Raw genomic sequence first — 20,039 nt, 5'->3', positions numbered from 1 at the left:
TGAGAAATCAACTAGGAAGAAAACAAAGGGTAGATGTTGCTACTTATGTCGTGAGAAGGGTCACGTCGCTTCGTCTTGCACGAGAGGTAACTTATCCAACCCAATCATTATTGATGATACCTATTCCCTTGGGAAGGATAAGGTTGGCAATGTGTTTGCCAAGTTTGTTGTTACTCAAAATGGTGTCAAGAAAAGAACCATTTGGGTTGCCAAGCCTATTGTGATTAACCTCTTAGGACCCAACGTAGTTGGGGACCAACAAGCTCAAACTTGATCAATAGGTGACTATGGAGGACATTAGAGACTTGGATACATAATGAAGAATTAAGGGGTCTTCATCATTCATATTATCTCAAGCCAATTCATTTGGATTATCGAGTTTCTATCTTATATCCAATGTGCCTCCTTACGGTAACTTATACTTAAACTGTTTACATTGTTAGGTGCTTGCCCCTTTGCATGTTGTGGTTTTGTACCTTGCATGCGTTTGTATATGTTGTGCTTCCAACTTTCTTATCTTGAGTAATCGAGTATGGGTATGTTGGTTTGCATCTCATGTACATGTGAGTCTTGTATTGAGCCTTTTTGCATCTTGTTTATATTTTTTGTTGGCTCTTCTGAGAGTTTAATGAATCATCCCATTGTGGGGGGAGTGATGTGCTTTGCACACCTTACAATCCTATAAATGTGTATACATGGGGAATACCACTTAGTTTTGATACTTCAAGATTATCTAGTTTCTATGTGGTATGTCTTACTCATGAGAAATTCAAATTCTATATGGTCCATTAAGTATCTCTTGTTGGTGTTAATTTTCCACTTGTTAATGTTGTTGGTTTTCACATTATGGGGGAGTAATATGCTATGTGCATATTACAAACCTAGAAAATGTGTACATTTGACGTGTTGCCACTTAGTGTTGATATTGTAAATTATCTTGTTCCTAGGTGGCATGTTAGCTCTACAAGTGTCATTTGCTTGCGTTTTATGGGTAAAGATGATCTTGGATATATTTGTGATCTACCAATGAGTATCCCTTCAAAAAATACTTCTTGTCCTTGACAATTGGTATTCCCATCATGTGATAGGAATTGCTAATCATCTTTACATTGGATTTTGTGTTTCGTTTGTCTTCCTTGCCTCTTATGAATCTATTTTAACATGTCTAGTGTTTTTATAGATATAGAGAAAGTGATGATCCCATCGTGTGCATTTTGTATTCAAATGCAAATTCTATATAATGCACGTCCCTTGGCGGAGCTATCCTATTTTCTTTAGAACACTCTCTTTATTCACCCATCATAAAATATTTTGATCCCCATCAAGTGTGTGTTGATGGCAGGCAAGTCTTGCTCTTTATGATGCTTTGTGCCATCATGAAAATTTGTCGAGGGCTTGGTTTGTTGGAACCTAGCTCTCTTTTGGAAACTAGATACCTCGTGTTTGTTTTCCTTCAATTGGTTTCTTGTTGCCTTCTATTTGGCATGTGTCAATGGATATCTCATTACTTGAGGTATCTTTTAATTGATATCCTTCAAGTGATAGTACTTTTTGTTTTAGGATCTTATTATCACTTGATACCTTGTCTTTTGGTGACTTATCAACTTTGTGTTGAGTTGATTCTTGAGAGTCTTGAGCATGCGTATCTAGCTAGTATATACAACTTCTTTTGCTTGCTTTCCTTCTTTGACCCAATATATAGGGGAAACTCCACCTTGTCATAAATTGGCTAAAGTGTGCATGAAATTCAAATTCATATCTATATGCACATATGTATGTGGAGTTTGTCCTATGTATTGCTGGTTTTCTAAATCTTTGGTCCCAATGAGTTTGGGCACCATTTTGTTTGTTTTGCTGTTCAGGAACAACTAGAGATGCATTGGATGCTCGGCTCGCCTATAAGGAAGGTGTTGAGACCATGTGATTATTGGAGCCAAGTTGGGATGATCAAACAACAAATATTTACTATATCAATCCAATGTTGTCTCGGTAACAAGTATCCACTTCATGCATTCTTTTCTTGCAAAGGCCCCAACCTGTCTTTTCTTTTCCAGGTTGCATCATGGCATGAATCTCTTGATTCGTTCTTGAAGTACTTGTTTGCTTTCTCAAAGCATCCGAACGATGATGTCTTACTACTAGTTGGGATGTCTTTGATGTTCGTATGTTGGAAGTTCATATTGTACAATAAGAAAATATTCGGCCATGTGCTATGCTTCCAAGCAAAAGATCTTATTGATATATTTATGACTTCCTTTTGGATATCTAGCTTGTTCTTTCTTGTAACCATTTCGTGTGTACATCCTTCTTTGTGGATATATATCATCATGATTGTCTTCTACTTAGAATCTTTTTACACATGAGAGAAGTTACATATCTAATTGATATCCTCTTTTCTTTCACGTCCATCGTTACATTTCCTTTTTCAGTTTTTGGTGGCTTCGTGAAAGGATTTGTTTTGAGTGCGTATCTTATTTTCCTACATCTTGATGCACTCTTTGGCCGTGAAGATTATTTTTCCTCATGCTTGTCTTGATGAGGGTTTTGCCATTTCAATTAGTATCCCTCCTCTTGATAAGGTTCTTACTTCCTATCTTCACAATGGGTTGTCACAAGCGTTGGTTCTTATTTTGTTTATTAGTAAGCTTGTGAACCCATTTTCTAGTATGTGTGTGTGGGAATGATATGTCTTGCACTTTGTATCTCATTTCATCAAGACTATGTGATGAGTAATGCTCATCCTTATCTTAGTCTTCTCAAGTGCTTTGCCATGACTCACACACATTACTTTGGTTGAGCTTATTCTTAAGTTGCTTCCTTTACATGTTGCTCAACCATTTGTTTTGTGCAATTGATATGCTTATTGTCTCATCTATCTTCTTGCACTCGTTGTGTGTTTTATTAATTTTGGGGGAGCAACGATCCTATTTTGTGCACCTGTATCAAATACAAAAATCTCGTATTAGTGCACAAATCATGGGGAGCTTCTCTAGTTTTTGATAAAACACTCTGTTGCCTTTATCATAATATCTTCTATTCATGTGATTCGAAGGACCATATGATTGTTTGTTCCATCAGGAATCTTTTGATTGCTTGCCTCTATTTTTGTATGTCTTTGTGGCATATGATCCTTTTATTTGCAATCTTTGGGTCCTCTACTTATCATTGTACTTGTGTATTTCTCTACACTCATTTGCTGAGAAGTACACAACACACCTTTTGGAGGACCACCTACTATATTGGCTTTCTAAACTTTTTGTCCATTTTGGCAATCAATGCCAATGGGGGAGAAGTTTAGAGAGTTTACTTTGGATATGTTTAGAGGGTTTTGCTTTTATTGCGTAAGCATTTACGTCTTCACGCATGCATTATTACCTTGAATGTGTGCGCTTGGTTATGCTTATTTCCTTATATAAACTCTCTTGAAGTGGTTGTCTTCAATTACCAAAATGGGGGAGATTGTTAGAGCATATATCTCCATATGTGGTTTTGGTAATTGATGACAATTCCTATGGACTAATGGTTGCCTTAAGTTATATTTATAGGATTTGTCCATAGGCACTTCTTGAAGTCCATCTGTTGGGTTCAAGGAGTTTATATGATGACCAAGATGATATTCAAGGTATTATCCAAAGAATGGTCATAGATACACTAGGGCATAATTCCAACAGTCTCCCACTTGCACTAGAGTCAATAATCTAGCTCTCACATCACCATGTGAATTACATTGTAATAAATCTTACACCCATACAGTTCTGGTGTTGATCATGCTTTGGCCGTGGAAGAGGTGTAGTCAGCGGGTCCGCTACATTCAGATCCGTGTGCACTTCGCATATATTCACGTCCTCTCCCTCGACGTAGTCGCGGATGAGGTTGAAGCGTCGTTTGATGTGTCTGGTCTTCTTGTGAAACAGTGGTTCCTTTGCTAAGGCAATGGCACCAGTGTTGTCACATAACAAGGTTATTGGATTCAGTGCGCTTGGCACCACTCCAAGATCCGTCATGAACTGCTTCATCCAGACACCCTCCTTAGCCGCCTCCGAGGCAGCCATGTACTCCGCTTCACATGTAGAATCTGCTACGACGCTTTGCTTGGAACTGCACCAGCTTACTTCACCCCCATTAAGAACAAATACGTATCCGGTTTGCGACTTAGAGTCGTCCGGATCTGTGTCAAAGCTTGCATCGACGTAACCTTTTACGGCGAGCTCTTCGTCACCTCCATACACGAGAAACATCTCCTTAGTCCTTTTCAGGTACTTCAGGATATTCTTGACCGCTGTCCAGTGATCCACTCCTGGATTACTCTGGAACCTACCTACCATACTTATGGCCAGGCTAACATCCGGTCTAGTGCACAGCATCGCATACATGATAGAACCTATGGCTGAAGCATAGGGGACGGAGCGCAGATGCTCTCTATCTTCATCAGTTGCTGGGCACTGAGTCTTACTCAATCTCGTACCTTGTAGAACTGGCAAGAACCCTTTCTTGGACTGTTCCATTTTGAACCTCTTCAAAACTTTATCAAGGTATGTGCTTTGTGAAAGTCCTATCACGCGTTTTGATCTATCCCTATAGATCTTAATGCCTAGAATGTAAGCAGCTTCTCCTAGGCCCCTCATAGAGAAACTTTTATTCAAGTAATCCTTTATGCTCTCTAAAAACTCTACGTTGTTTCCAATCAGTAATATGTCATCCACATATAATATTAGAAACGCCACAGAGCTCCCACTCACTTTCTTGTAAATACAAGATTCTCCAACCACTTGTATAAACCCAAATGCTTGGATCACCTCATCAAAGCGTTTGTTCCAACTCCGAGATGCTTGCACCAGTCCATAAATGGATCGCTGGAGCTTGCACACCTTGTTAGCATTCTTAGGATCGACAAAACCTTCGGGTTGTATCATATACAACTCTTCCTTAAGGAAACCGTTAAGGAACGCCGTTTTGACATCCATCTGCCAGATTTCATAATCGAAAAATGCAGCTATTGCTAACATGATTCTGACGGACTTAAGCATCGCTACGGGTGAGAAAGTCTCATCGTAGTCAACTCCTTGAACTTGTGAAAAACCCTTTGCCACAAGTCGAGCTTTATAAACGGTCACATTACCGTCAGCGTTCGTCTTCCTCTTAAAGATCCATTTGTTCTGAATGGCCTTGCGGCCCTCAGGCAGTACCTCCAAAGTCCACACTTTGTTCTCATACATGGATCCTATCTCGGACTTCATGGCTTCCAGCCATTTGTTGGAATTGGGCCCACCATTGCTTCTTCATAATTCGCAGGTTCATTGTTGTCTAACAACATGATTGATAAGACGGGATTACCGTACCACTCTGGAGCAGCACGTGGTCTCGTCGACCTGCGTGGTTCGACAGAAACTTGAACTGGAGTTTCATGATCATCATCATTAACTTCCTCCTCAACCGGCGTCGCAATGACAGAGGTTTCCCCTTGCCCTGCGCCACCATCCAGAGGGATGAGAGGTTCGACAACCTCGTCAAGTTCTATCTTCCTCCCACTCAATTCTCTCGAGAGAAACTCCTTCTCGAGAAAAGCTCCGTTTTTAGCAACAAACACTTTGCCCTCGGATTTGAGATAGAAGGTGTACCCAACTGTCTCTTTTGGGTAACCTATGAAGACGCACCTTTCCGCTTTGGGTTCCAGCTTTTCAGGCTGAAGCTTTTTGACATAAGCATCACATCCCCAAACTTTAAGAAACGACAACTTCGGCCTTTTGCCATACCACAGTTCGTATGGTGTCGTCTCAACGGATTTTGATGGTGCCCTATTTAAAGTGAATGCAGCTGTTTCTAATGCATAGCCCCAAAATGATAACGGCAAATCAGTAAGAGACATCATAGATCGCACCATCTCTAATAGAGTACCATTACGACGTTCGGACACACCATTACGCTGTGGTGTTCCAGGCGGTGTTAACTGTGAAACAATTCCACATTGTCTTAAGTGAGCACCAAACTCGAAACTCAGATATTCACCCCCACGATCAGACCGTAGGAACTTGATCTTCTTGTTATGATGATTTTCCACTTCACTCTGAAATTGCTTGAACTTTTCAAATGTTTCAGACTTGTGCTTCATCAAGTAGACATAACCATATCTACTTAAATCGTCAGTGAAGGTGAGAAAATAACGATATCTGCCGCGTGCCTCCACGCTCATCGGACCACACACATCGGTATGTATGATTTCCAACAAGTCACTTGCACGCTCCATTGTTCCTGAGAACGGAGTCTTAGTCATCTTGCCCATGAGGCATGGTTCGCACGTGTCAAGTGAATCAAAGTCAAGTGACTCCAAAAGTCCATCATCATGGAGTTTCTTCATGCGCTTTACACCAATATGACCTAAGCGGCAGTGCCACAAAAATATGGCGCTATCATTGTTAACTCTAACTCTTTTGGTCTCAATGTTATGTATATGCGTATCGTTATCAAGATTCAATATGAACAATCCTCTCACGTTCGGTGCATGACCATAAAAGATGTTACTCATAGAAATAGAACAAGCATTATTCTCTGACTTAAAAGAGTAACCGTCTCGCAATAAACAAGATCCAGATATAATGTTCATGCTCAACGTAGGCACCAAATAACAATGATTTAAGTTCATCACTAATCCTGACGGTAACTGAAGTGACACTGTGCCGACGGCGATTGCATCAACCTTGGAACCATTTCCTACGCGCATCGTCACTTCATCTTTCGCCAGCCTTCGCCTATTCCGCAGTTCCTGTTTCAAGTTGCAAATATGAGCAACAGAACCGGTATCGAATACCCAGGCACTACTACGAGAGCCGGTTAAGTACACATCAATAACATGTATATCAAATATACCTGATTTTCCTTTGCCCGCCTTCTTATCTGCCAGATACTTGGGGCAATTGCGCTTCCAGTGACCCATACCCTTGCAATAGTAACACTCCGTTTCCGGCTTAGGTCCAGCTTTGGGTTTCTTCGTCGGATTGGCAACAGGCTTGCCGCTCTTCTTCGAATTGCCCTTCTTGCCTTTGCCGTTTCTCTTGAAACTAGTGGTCTTATTCACCATCAACACTTGATGATCTTTACGGAGTTCAGACTCTGTGACTTTCAGCATCGCAAACAACTCGCCGGGAGACTTGTTCATCCCTTGCATGTTGTAGTTCAACACAAAGCCTTTATAGCTTGGCGGCAGTGATTGAAGGATTTTGTCAGTGATGGCTTCTTGCGGGAGTTCAATCCCCAGCTCAGCTAGACGATTTGAGTACCCACACATTTTGAGCACATGTTCACTGATAGATGAGTTTTCCTCCATCTTGCAAGCATAGAATTTATCGGAGGTCTCATACCTCTCGATCCGGGCGTTCTTCTGAAAGATAAACTCCAACTCCTGGAACATCTCAAATGCTCCATGACGCTCAAAGCGACGTTGCAGTCCCGGTTCTAAGCCATACAAGACTGCACATTGAACTATTGAGTAGTCCTCCTTACGTGCTAACCAAGCGTTCTTAACATCCTGATCAGCCGTAGCGGGTGGTTCATCTCCTAACGCAGCATTAAGGACATAATCCTTCTTCCCAGCTTGTAAGATTATCTTAAGATTACGAGCCCAGTCTACAAAGTTGCTTCCATCATCTTTCAACTTAGCTTTCTCTAGGAACGTATTAAAATTCAGGATGACTGTCGCGTGAGCCATGATCTACAACACAAATATATTCAAAGTGGACTTAGACTATGTTCAAGATAATTAGAGTTTAACTTAATCAAATTATTCGCTAAACTCCCACTCAAAAAGTACATCTCTCTAGTCATTTGAGTGGTTCATGATCCACTTACACTAGCTCAAGTCCGATCATCACGTGAGTTGAGTATAGTTTCAGTGGTAAGCATCCCTATGCTAATCATATCATCTATATGATTCATGATCGACCTTTCGGTCTCATGTGTTCCGAGGCCATGTCTGCACATGCTAGGCTTGTCAAGCTTAACCCGAGTGTTCTGCGTGTGCAACTGTTTTGCACCCGTTGTATGTGAACGTTGAGTCTATCACACCCGATCATCACGTGGTGTCCTGAAACGACGAACTGTAGCAACGGTGCACAGTTGGGGAGAACACAATTTCGTCTTGAAATTTTAGTGAGAGATCACCTCATAATGCTACCGTCGTTCTAAGCAAAATAAGGTGCATAAAAGGATTAACATCACATGCAATTCATAAGTGACATGATATGGCCATCATCACGTGCTTCTTGATCTCCATCACCAAAGCACCGGCACGATCTTCTTGTCACCGGCGCCACACCATGATCTCCATCAACGTGTTGCCATCGGGGTTGTCGTGCTACTCATGCTATTACTACTAAAGCTACATCCTAGCAAAATAGTAAACGCACCTGCAAGCACACACGTTAGTATAAAGACAACCCTATGGCTCCTGTCGGTTGCCGTACCATCGACGTGCAAGTCGATATTTCTATTACAACATGATCATTTCATACATCCAATATATCACATCACATCATTGGCCATATCACATCACAAGCATACCCTGCAAAAACAAGTTAGACGTCCTCTAATTTTGTTGTTGCATATTTTACGTGGTGACCATCGGTATCTAGTAGGATCGCATCTTACTTACGCAAACACCACAACGGAGATATATGAGTTGCTATTTAACCTCATCCAAGGACCTCCTCGGTCAAATCCGATTCAACTAAAGTTGGAGAAACCGACACTTGCCAGTCATCTTTGAGCAACGGAGTTACTCGTAACGATGAAACCAGTCTCTCGTAAGCGTATGAGTAATGTCGGTCCAAGCCGCTTCAATCCAACAATACCGCGGAATCAAGAAAAGACTAAGGAGCGCAGCAAAACGCACATCACCGCCCACAAAAACTTTTGTGTTCTACTCGAGAAGACATCTACGCATGAACCTAGCTCTGATACCACTGTAGGGGAACGTCGCATGGGAAACAAAAATTTTCCTACGCGCACGAAGACCTATCATGGTGATGTCCATCTACGAGAGGGGATGAGTGATCTACGTACCCTTGTAGATCGTACAGCAGAAGCGTTAGTGAACGCGGTTGATGTAGTGGAACGTCCTCACGTCCCTCGATCCGCCCCGCGAACAATCCCGCGATCAGTCCCACGATCTAGTACCGAACGGACGGCACCTCCGCGTTCAGCACACGTGCAGCTCGACGATGATCTCGGCCTTCTTGATCCAGCAAGAGAGACGGAGAGGTAGAAGAGTTCTCCGGCAGCGTGACGGCGCTCCGGAGGTTGGTGATGACCTTGTCTCAGCACGGCTCCGCCCGAGCTTCGCAGAAACGCGATCTAGAGGAAAAACCGTGGAGGTATGTGGTCGGGCTGCCGTGGAAAAGTCGTCTCAAATCAGCCCTAAAACCTCCGTATATATAGGTGGGAGGGAGGGGACCTTGCCTTGGGGCTCAAGGAGCCCCAAGGGGGTCGGCCGAGTCCAAGGGGGGAGGACTCCCCCCCCCCAAACCGAGTTGGACTTGGTTTGGTGGGAGGGAGTCCCCCTTCCTTCCCACCTCCTCCTTTTTTTTCTCTTGATTTTCTCTTCTTGGCGCATAGAGCCCTTTTGGGCTGTCCCACCAGCCCACTAAGGGCTGGTGTGCCACCCTCAAGGCCTATGGGCTTCCCCGGGGTGGGTTGCCCCCCCCCCCCCGGTGAACTCCCGGAACCCATTCGTCATTCCCGGTACATTCCCGGTAACTCCGAAAACCTTCCGGTAATCAAATGAGGTCATCCTATATATCAATCTTCGTTTTCGGACTATTCCGGAAACCCTCGTGACGTCCGTGATCTCATCCGGGACTCCGAACAACATTCGGTAACCAACCATATAACTCAAATACGCATAAAACAACGTCGAACCTTAAGTGTGCAGACCCTGCGGGTTCGAGAACTATGTAGACATGACCCGAGAGACTCCTCGGTCAATATCCAATAGCGGGACCTGGATGCCCATATCGGATCCTACATATTCTACGAAGATCTTATCGTTTGAACCTCAGTGCCAAGGATTCATATAATCCCGTATGTCATTCCCTTTGTCCTTCAGTATGTTACTTGCCCGAGATTCGATCGTCAGTATCCACATACCTATTTCAATCTCGTTTATCGGCAAGTCTCTTTACTCGTTCCGTAATACAAGATCCCGTAACTTACACTAAGTCACATTGCTTGCAAGGCTTGTGTGTGATGTTGTATTACCGAGTGGGCCCCGAGATACCTCTCCGTTCACACGGAGTGACAAATCCCAGTCTTGATCCATACTAACTCAACTAACACCTTCGGAGATACCTGTAGAGCATCTTTATAGTCACCCAGTTACGTTGCGACGTTTGATACACACAAAGCATTCCTCCGGTGTCAGTGAGTTATATGATCTCATGGTCATAGGAATAAATACTTGACACGCAGAAAACAGTAGCAACAAAGTGACACGATCAACATGCTACGTCTATTAGTTTGGGTCTAGTCCATCACGTGATTCTCCTAATGACGTGATCCAGTTATCAAGCAACAACACCTTGTTCATAATCAGAAGACACTGACTATCTTTGATCAACTGGTTAGCCAACTAGAGGCTTGCTAGGGACGGTGTTTTGTCTATGTATCCACACATGTAAATGAGTCTTCATTCAATACAATTATAGCATGGATAATAAACGATTATCTTGATACAGGAATTATAATAATAACTATATTTATTATTGTCTCTAGGGCATAATTCCAACATTTTCTACCTTGGCCCGAATCCGATTAGCTGGAATTCTCAGAAGCAAAAGGTGGTGGCACTGTCTTCATGCGAGGCAGAATACATAGCGGCAAGCACGGCGGCTTGTCAAGCAATGTGGCTGAGAAGACTCCTAGCTATTCTTGCAAAGCGGGAGGTGCAAAAGGTGTCACTGAAGATCGATAACCAAGCTGCAATCTCGTTGTGCAAAAATCCGGTTCATCACAAAAGGAGCAAGCACATAGATACCCGGTTCCACCATATCCGGGAGTGCATTGAAGAAGGGTTGATCGAGGTTCAACATGTGAACACGAAAGACCAACTTGTCGATATTTTCACCAAGTCCCTCGGTCGACAGAAGTTCATCGAGATGAGGAGGAAAGTCGGAGTGCAAGAAGTGAAGTCAAGCAACAAGATTAAGGAGGTGAATGTAGAAGTTAATCATGTTGTTTCTTTAGGATTAGGAAAGAAAGCCAAACCGAGTCCTAGTAGTATTAGGATTCCTAGTCCTAGTCTATTTTCATAGTCCCTTGTGGACGTATATAAAAGACACCCTAGGGGTGTTGATTGTAATACCAGAAAAACGAAAAGCAATACAAAGCAAAGGCTCGACACGGGTCTTTAGCCATCAAATCCATCGATCAGTTTTATTCGTGTCGCTAGTTACGCAAGTTCCGTCAAGTAGCCGGCCGAAGCAAGAAGCACGTAGGCACGCCTGTACAGCTGCATACGCACGTTTAAAAGCCAACAGAGATTTGATGACCGTTGGATCAGATGGATAAGATGCATCTTCTCCTCAGCTACCTCCTCTGTCCTACTAAATGGAACGCCAGGGAAACAGTTTCTATGCAAATGTGGGGTGCGTCAGGGTGACCCACTCTCCCCCTACTCTTTGTGTTAGCAGCTGACCTTCTACAAGCTGTGATCAACGATGCATATAAGCAACAAAAGATCCAGATGCCAATTCCGCCCCGAAATGCTGGAGACTACCCGGCTATGCAGTATGCAGACGTCACCATCTTAATGATGCCAGCCAGCCCAGATCAGGTAAATAACATGAAGCAGCCCCTGGTTGACTATGCTGATTCGATAGGGCTTAAGATAAATTTTCAGAAATCTCTTCTAGTCCCCGTCAATGTCGAAAGATAGCTTGGTCAGGAATCTGGCCAACCTACTGCAATGCTCCATTGGTACCATGCCTTTCACGTACCTTGGGTTCCCGATGGGGACGACAAAACCATCAGTCACGGACCTGATGCCCATTGTCGAACGTACGGAACACAAATTATCGTCCTCCCTGTGCATGCTAGACCAAGGTAGCAAACTGACTCTGCTGAATTCGCTGATCACGTCTATGCTAGTTTATCCCATGTGCACGCTTAAGTTCCCGCCGAAACTGATCTAACACCTAGACAAAATTCGTCGTAGATGTTTGTGGAGGAAGAAGACCGACCAAGGGGAAACTGTCAACTCTCTTGCTGCTTGGAGTCTTGTCTGTAGACCGAAAAATCATGGGGGCTAGGTGTTCTGGATGTGAGGACTCAAAACGTGGCCTTGTTACTAACACCTACACAACTTCTACAACAGAAGAGACGTGCCGCTGTGTCCTTAATCTGGTCTACCTACCATGACAACAAATTCCCCCATGCCGCGAGCTCGTGTGGGTCGTTTTGGTGGCGAGATGTCATGAACTTGGCAGATATCTACCGCGATATCACCTCTGTTAAGATTGGTGATGGAACTTCGTCTCTCTTCTGGAAAGACCTATGGGAGAAACAATTATTTGAGGACTCCTATCCTAGAGACTTTTCCTTCTCCAAATGAGGAGATGCTTCTGTGGCCAAATTCCTGGCAATGTGTGACTTGCGGGAAGGATTCCATCTGCGCCCCTCACGACACAAGCTAGGGGCAAGCTGCTCGAACTCCAGGCTGTAACCTTGTATACCGTCCCTAATGGAAGCCAACGCGATGCATGGGTTTGTACTTTGTACTTGGGGCCCTCTCTACTCTGCCTCTCGATATTACAAGTTCTATTTTCAGAAATGTTGATGCTGATGAAGCCTTCAAATGGATTTGGAGCTCGAAGGGTACGATGAAACTGAAGGTCTTCTTATGGCTTCTCCTTCTTGATAGAGTCAATACCAAAAGCATGCTGAAGAGGAGGCAATACAGGATAAATGATACGTTGAGCTGCGGTCTGTGCAATCAAAATGAGGAGGAGACAATTGAACACCTTTTCTTCAACTGCCCTTTTGCTCAAAGATGTTGGGTGGCCGTTGGAATCATTTGGAATGCTAGTGGGAATAGGCTGGCTATTATCCGAGACGGGAGAACAAATTGGAACCCCCCTTGTTCATGGAAATATTCATGGTCGCGACTTGGAGTATCTGGAAAGAGAGGAATGGTCTGATCTTCAGAAAAATCCCCCATTCATTTGCTTCTTTTACAGAAAGGTCCAAAATAGACCTATCTCTCTTGAGACATAGGGTTAAAACCTCCCTGTTTGGTTTTATCGATTCCTTTCTTGACTCACTGGTGTAAACCCTCCCCCTATCTTGTTATCCTTCTCCCTCCACCACCTCTCTCCCCTCTTTGGAGCTGGATGGGGGGGGAGGTTGAACTCTTTGTAAACAACATGTAATTGTAAAGTTCTTTGTTGGATGGGGGGAGCTGGATGAGTTCAGGGATAATGGAAGAAAGATGCACTATCCCCTTAGTTTTTCACTTTTGATTTACCTGCATTTGAGAGGGAAAAATGCGTTAGGAAAAACAGTTGTTGTAAAATCCACTCGCCGACTCCTGGAGGCAGACCTTGCAACATGAACTCACTCTCAATTCATGTATAACATGATCATGATGCAATCAAGAAAAAGCAAGCATCAATGAAATCATGATGTCAAAGAAGTATAATTCAGAACCAATCTCTAGATCGAGAAAAACCCGCAGAGAAAATGCCTACTTATCACTATCTTATTTGCGTAGACCAACTGCACATAATTGCCCTACGCTGTTAGGATTGATGACTTAACTTGAAAACGAACTCAAGACATACACTACATTCAGAGTCCCGGATCTCACACATGGGTGCTCCGTGAGAATTCAGATCTACCAAAAAACTACTATGATGTACTCCAAAAGAATGGAGAAAACGAAAAAAATACATTGTACTGATCAAATAAAGTACCAAAGTGCTATGTAGTCTGTCGAAAAAATCAAAAAAATATATACCTTCAGAATCTATTGAAAACGTGAAATGTCTACGTGCTTTCAACTCCGTGTTGTGGTGATGCAATGAAAAAACAAGGACAAAACAAAAGGCTAGTTTATCACAGGGGATGAAGCTATTTGTATGCAAAGCTATTTGGATGCAAAACAATGATGAAACAAAAATGATCTCATCAATTCTGTGGTGGTGCATGAAAAAACGACGATTGGGTCCTGTTTTTGAGCACGTTTTTGGTTGATCTCGACTATCTGATTTACGTAAAACAAAAATCCAACACACAGAAATGCCAACTATCTGAATTTGTGGGTGTGTGTCTTTGAATCTCTCTTAACAAGGAAAAAAGTGTGAAAAATCGGACAACTTCGTGTTACTCTATGTGATTGCCTGCAAAAAACAGACAATAATACATATTCATATACTCACAATTGCCTGCTTCTACTCTCTATTTCTTTAATTTCCTAAATGCATACAAAAAACACACAAAGATTACCTACTTTCCTACTCCCTCTTTAAATCTCTAATCCACTGCCCACGGTCCTTATTGCCTCCCTATGTATGACTAAATAGTCTACATGAAACAATCGTTACATATTTATTTGTCAACCAAGCCGCATCCCCAATGTGCGTGAAACACAGATCACAGCAAGCCACTCCTATATGCTCTGGGCCGCCTCCCCTCACCCTCCTCCATCGAAAGCCTATCCCCACGACCTTCCTTTAGATTAGCCCGCCATAGGTGGCGCTGACGAGGAATGAGAGCGCCGACCAAGAAATCACAGCAAGCAACTAGATGTGGGAGTACGGGATGAAGGTGTGGGTTAAACCGACCTCGGGGCGTCTAATCAGCAGGATCTCGCCGTCTCCGGTCGTCCGCTTCCTTCTTCTCCTTCCCGTCGCCTTTTCCTTCCCCTGCTTCTCCGCCACGCGCGTGTCGCCCCCGCCCGTCGAACTGCCGACGAATCTTTTGCTTAGCACCGTCATCGTTGTCGTCGCTGTCAATTGACTCGTCGACGTCCACGCTCGTCGGAGAACACTATAGATGGAGGCGAATCTGATTCGGCCCGTCGGTGTCGACAAACGAGGGATGGGAAAAATTAAGAGCGAGGAACGAAAACCACACGTCTCCTCAAATTCGACGGCCGCGATAAAAAAAATGCCTCGACGCCACCTGGTCGGTCCGCCCGCCCGCGTGATCGCGCGAGATGGACGGTCGTGATGTGGTCGTTCGAGAGCGTCTGACAGCGCACGCGCGCCCGAGATCGATTGGGGAAAAATCAAACTAAACGCATCGCATGCCGGCATCGATCGAAGGCAGCCAAACCTAGCCGTAAGATCGAAGCCAAAGCAGCGCCACGGATCCGAGTGCGTCCAGCGCCGCCGCCGCCACTGCTGCTGCCGGGATGGAGCCGGATCTCGACAGCACCAAAGCCGCCGCCGGCAACCGCAAGCACCTCGCCATGCTCGAGCGCCTCTCCAAGCGCACCGCCGCCACCTCCTCCGCGGACTCCCCCGAGGCGTCCCCCGTCGCCGCCTTCCTCTCTCGCTTCGCCGCAGCCAAGGCCGCCGCGGAGTCCGCCGTCTCCGCCTGCCGCTCCTCCCCCGACGACGTCGCCGCCTCCCTCGCCGCGGCCTCCTCCGCCGTCGACGACCTCGAGCGCCTCGTGGCGGAGGCCTCCCACTCCCTCCCCCCGTACGAGCTTCGTTCCGCGCTCGCCGCCGTTTCCGACCTCCGCGCAGCCCACAAGCTCGCCGCCTCCGAGATCCGGCCCAAGAAGTCATTCTCCTTCAGGAACAAGAGCAAAGCCACCAAGAACCCCGCTCAAGATTCTCCCCCCCTGCCCCAGCCGCCTCCGGAGCAGCCAAAGCCTAACAAACCCAATGCCATCCTGCCAGGGTTCGGGTTCCGGAGCAGGAATGGCGCCACCTTGGTGAAGGATCTGAGAGCTTCCAACGAGAAGGATGGGGATTTCACGCTTGCTGATCTGGTTTCCTGCGAGGTTTACCTCAAGGGCAAATGCAGGGCGCTGTACATTCACAAGCTAAGAGATTGCCGCGTGTTCATTGGCCCTGTTTTCGGCTCGGTGCTCATAGAGGATGTTGAGCGTTGTACGTTTGTGATGGCGGCGCATCAGATCAGGATCCATGAAGCGAGGGAAACGGATTTCTACCTGCGGGTGAGGAGCAGGCCGATCATTGAAGACTGCAGCGGTGTGAGATTTGCACCACACACCTTGAAGTATGTAGGGATCGAAGATGATCTGAGGGACTCCGGGCTTGCTGAGGACACTGGTAACTGGGCCAATGTGGATGACTTCAAATGGCTCAGGGCAGTGCAGTCACCAAACTGGTGCTTGGTTCCGGAGGAAGAGCGTCTGCCCACTGTCGACATTTCAGAAGTTCAGGAAAGGGATAATTGTAACTGAGCTGCTCGGGAGGTTTCGTTCTCGGCACCAGTTTTGGATTAATGTTCGGGACTGGTTGAAACTTGATGCTTTTGGTGATCATGTTTTCCGTTTGATGATGTTTATGACCTCATTGTACCTAGAGCTTGCTAAATTAAGGATTGGAAGCACGAGACGCTTCAATGCGTGTCCAGAAAAGCGTTGGTTATTTCATAGTTATGCATACTTAGTAAGATCATGCAGTTTTCTGGGCAAGAAGCATACTTGGTGTATGAATTTTGGTCGATGGCATCGAAACCCATACATGTTTATTCGGTTGTACAAGTATATTTTGGTTTATCCAATTCTGCAACCTTCAATGCTCTAGAAATTGAGGATTTTATAATTTTACAGGAGTGCATGATTTTGTGGTACTGGTACATGCTAGTTTCCTTCCTGCATGTAAAATTTGTGTCAGCCAACTTCTCCAACACTATGTATTTCCTGCTGGAGGTACATAAGCAACCTTTGCCCATACATTCTACACCCAGTATGAACCTACACCTCTGCAGCACTATGTATCCCCTGCTGGAGGTGATAGCTTTATATATACGTGACAGTGGATGAGAATGGCAAGTTGAGAGAGGACAGTTTTCAGAAATGGCTAAATGCCCTTGCTCCTGCTAGTGGCAGTGACAAGAAGAGGGGAAACGGGTGGCAAGAAGGCGTCTCGGCAGGTAAACCCAATGAGAAAATTGACATATTCAAGATGGTGAAATCGATAACTTAGCGTCAAGATGATCCCATGGTTCTTTTTCAGCTTCAGCAAAAGAGAATGTGAAGATTGATAGTCGTTTTACAGGATATGATTCTTTTTGTGCCTCAAGGAGGCACATGTTGATTTTCAATATCCTGCTTATGCTCTAGATGACCAAGATGTACCTGAATGGGGTGTGATGAGAAAGCACCCTTGAGGAGCTGAATTACAGTAGTACTAGTCACTAGAGCCAGCATTAGGATTTCAGTTGGCCGTTTTGGTTCTTGTTGCTGTACATACACACTGCATATTGCAGAATTTGAAGTAATAAATCTAGTTCAGAGTTCTTTCTTTCTGTCTATCTGCATCTGCCGAGTCCAATACAACAAGTTGCAAAGGTTCATTGCCAGACCGTATTTGTTTACAAAACAAATGATTGAATGTGAAGGGCCTCGAATGAGGTTTTACATTTGACCAAATCAAAGACAAAAATGTTTACACGAGTAAGCAACAATAACAATGGTGGGCGAAAAGGAAATTTCAGAACAAATCTGACCAAAACTTGAACAACGGGTAGCTAAAAACTTCTGGTAGCCACAAAGCAGGCTAAACTGGATGGATCATCATCACGTGCAGTGAGGAGTCCAATCAAAACGGCGGAATTCTATCTTCGGGCCATTTTCTCTCCAATCTGCCGATCTTCGATGGCGGCCAGATAATGTGGGTGACCCTCCCGTTTATTAGGCCTAAAGGGATCTGAAGAAACACCACACGTTAATGAAACAAGTCATATGATGCAACATAGAATAGAGCTAGATGAAATAATAAGATGAAAGAAAAAATATGCAGGCAATGTAAAAGTATATAACATATCTGTTTTCTGTATCTATTACAACAATTTGTTTGATCTATTGTATCATATGTGCTAAATTGCAAGCACTGCAGTGACATGAATAAGAGGATGCCACTGCAGACTGCCAAGCTTAAAAAACTCTTCCACCTCGAGCCTTAGCACACAGATGTGCCTGCCTTCTAATGTGTACTGATGCGTTAGTTACAGTATGGTTTTTCCCGAGTATCACATTTTTGCTTTATTCTGTTTTCCATTTAGTGTTTTGTTCTGTTCGATGTCTAGTTTAGTGCACCATACTCCAGGGAATTTCCAATCAGTACGCACCACGAATATTGAATCATCATAGGCTGAAAACTCTGGAGTAACATTCTTTTGGCTTCAGACCCCACATATACACATAGAAGTATAGCATGTTTGCAATAACTAGGAGGCTCATAGCTCAAGTATTATGTTCTGCTAGTCATCAATGTTAATTTGGCATGTTCTAGGCTTCTAGCATATAACATTTACATAACGTTGTTAAAAGAAGAACCCACAAAAATGAAGTCTACAACAAATTGGCATACTCTAGAAGTTTGCTGCATTATTTTCTATCACGTAAAGTCAATTTTAGAACCGTCAACTGCATATCTATCCATAGTTTTCTGGTGCAAATCGCAAGGGTCATATACAGGTAGTGAGATTAATATGCCCATCCTCATCAGACAATATACAACATGTGCATATTTTAGGTGCCTGTTATTTCTACGGAAGGAACTCACAATGTCAATTTGCAACGATGGCCAGCATGTCAGAACTTTTTAGTCATCAGATTCGCGTCATAGTACTACGAGTGCTGGCATGGAGGATCAAAATGCGGCAAAACTCTACTGTTGAACAAACAAGCTTCTAGCCCATCAATACGATATAACGACACTGGGGTCATTAATATGTCACACTCAAATAACTACTCCATAGACTTGAACATTTTCCCAAACCAGCCAAATCAAAGTAGGCTAATCTTGTAAGCTGAAAAAGAAATGGAGATGAAGTAACTTACTGGGCCAAATGACCTTGAATCCCAGCTTCTAGCAGCATTATCCCCTTCAACCCAGCAATGCCCCTGCGGGACCTTGATTATCTCGGAAGACGCAGGGAGCTGTATCCACTCACCAGGTAAGCCAATCAGCCTCTTCACAAACACTTCCTTGTGATTACTAGGGCATCTGCAAACAGGAAAAAAAAAATTGTACGTATTCTCATGATATTTTCTTTTCCGCAATTTCCCAGCAATGTCACGGCACATACTTGAACAAAACCACATCGCCACGGGAGAACTTGTACTGGTCGAGGCAGCCCTTCTCCGCTAACACGACATCACCTGGTTCGAGCCGAGCAACCTGGTCAGCACAAAATCATTGAGTATGGATCGCAGGATAATCCAACTCTCCATGCCTGCACTGATCTGCATACAGAAACCGGAGCCGCAAAAAATACCTCGCAAGGCGCTGTCGGTGGCCGTCATGGTGGGATGCATCGAATGGCCCTTTATCGCGACCACGGCGACGTACCGGTCGGAAATGGTGACGCCCATCACACCCCCGGTCACCGTCATCTTGGCGATCGACCAAAGTCGGTTGCGGGTTCCCATTGCCCAAAGCTATCCGGTCAGTGCATACATACAGATAGATAGGGCCTGAAGAACCTCTGAAGTGCAGAGAATATGCAGCGCCCTGAGCTCTGAAGTCTGAAGCGAAGGCACTGCGGAGATGTACGGCGCTAGTCCATTAGTACGGCAATGATTTTGGATGGTGCAGGGAAACACTTGGATGTAGATGCATGGAGCAGATTAGGGGAGGAGAACTAATCCAGTCAGCCGAGGCTCTTACAGAGAAATCTTCCTCGGTTCGCTTGAGGCCGAGGCTTTGGAGTGGTTCCGCGGAGGCAGGCGAGGACGAACGGCGGGAGTGGCGCCGACGCCGGTGTGTGGTGGTGGCGGCGGCGGCGGCGGCGGATGGCTTGAGTCGTCGCCTCGTCGGGGCGTCGGAGGCTACAGGGTAATTAGCGAA

General features: G+C 44.6%; 2 protein-coding genes across 2 annotated transcripts; one reads left to right on the top strand and one right to left on the bottom strand.

Moving 5' to 3' along the window:
• The first annotated feature begins 15,300 nt into the window (after positions 1-15,300).
• Positions 15,301-16,792, top strand: LOC123449713 (tubulin-folding cofactor C). Its single transcript, XM_045127027.1, has one exon. The coding sequence runs from the start codon at positions 15,401-15,403 to the stop codon at positions 16,421-16,423; it is 1,023 nt and encodes a 340-aa protein (XP_044982962.1). The 5' UTR covers positions 15,301-15,400; the 3' UTR covers positions 16,424-16,792.
• A 637-nt stretch (positions 16,793-17,429) lies between these two features.
• Positions 17,430-20,032, bottom strand: LOC123449714 (mitochondrial inner membrane protease subunit 2-like). The gene is made up of 5 exons (XM_045127028.1): positions 19,860-20,032; positions 19,468-19,731; positions 19,279-19,351; positions 19,031-19,196; positions 17,430-17,894 (listed from the first exon to the last, which is right to left on the bottom strand). The coding sequence occupies exons 2-5, from the start codon at positions 19,619-19,621 to the stop codon at positions 17,787-17,789; spliced, it is 501 nt and encodes a 166-aa protein (XP_044982963.1). The 5' UTR covers positions 19,622-19,731; positions 19,860-20,032; the 3' UTR covers positions 17,430-17,786.
• Between the last annotated feature and the right edge of the window lie 7 nt (positions 20,033-20,039).

Source organism: Hordeum vulgare, chromosome 4H, assembly GCF_904849725.1.
Source record: "Hordeum vulgare subsp. vulgare chromosome 4H, MorexV3_pseudomolecules_assembly, whole genome shotgun sequence".
NCBI lineage: Eukaryota > Viridiplantae > Streptophyta > Magnoliopsida > Poales > Poaceae > Hordeum > Hordeum vulgare.
This window is presented reverse-complemented; position numbering and strand designations above follow the sequence as displayed.

What these genes read in the sequence shown, in the direction of transcription:
- LOC123449714 (XM_045127028.1), bottom strand. Translation starts at nt 19,621, where the DNA reads ATGGGAACCCGCAACCGACTTTGGTCGATCGCCAAGATGACGGTGACC. An exon ending in GGCGATGTGGTTTTGTTCAA is followed by an intron (nt 19,197 to 19,278) that starts GTATGTGCCGTG and finishes TCCTGTTTGCAG; the next exon opens with ATGCCCTAGTAATCACAAGG. An exon ending in ATTCAAGGTCATTTGGCCCA is followed by an intron (nt 17,895 to 19,030) that starts GTAAGTTACTTC and finishes GTGTTTCTTCAG; the next exon opens with ATCCCTTTAGGCCTAATAAA.
- LOC123449713 (XM_045127027.1), top strand. Translation starts at nt 15,401, where the DNA reads ATGGAGCCGGATCTCGACAGCACCAAAGCCGCCGCCGGCAACCGCAAG.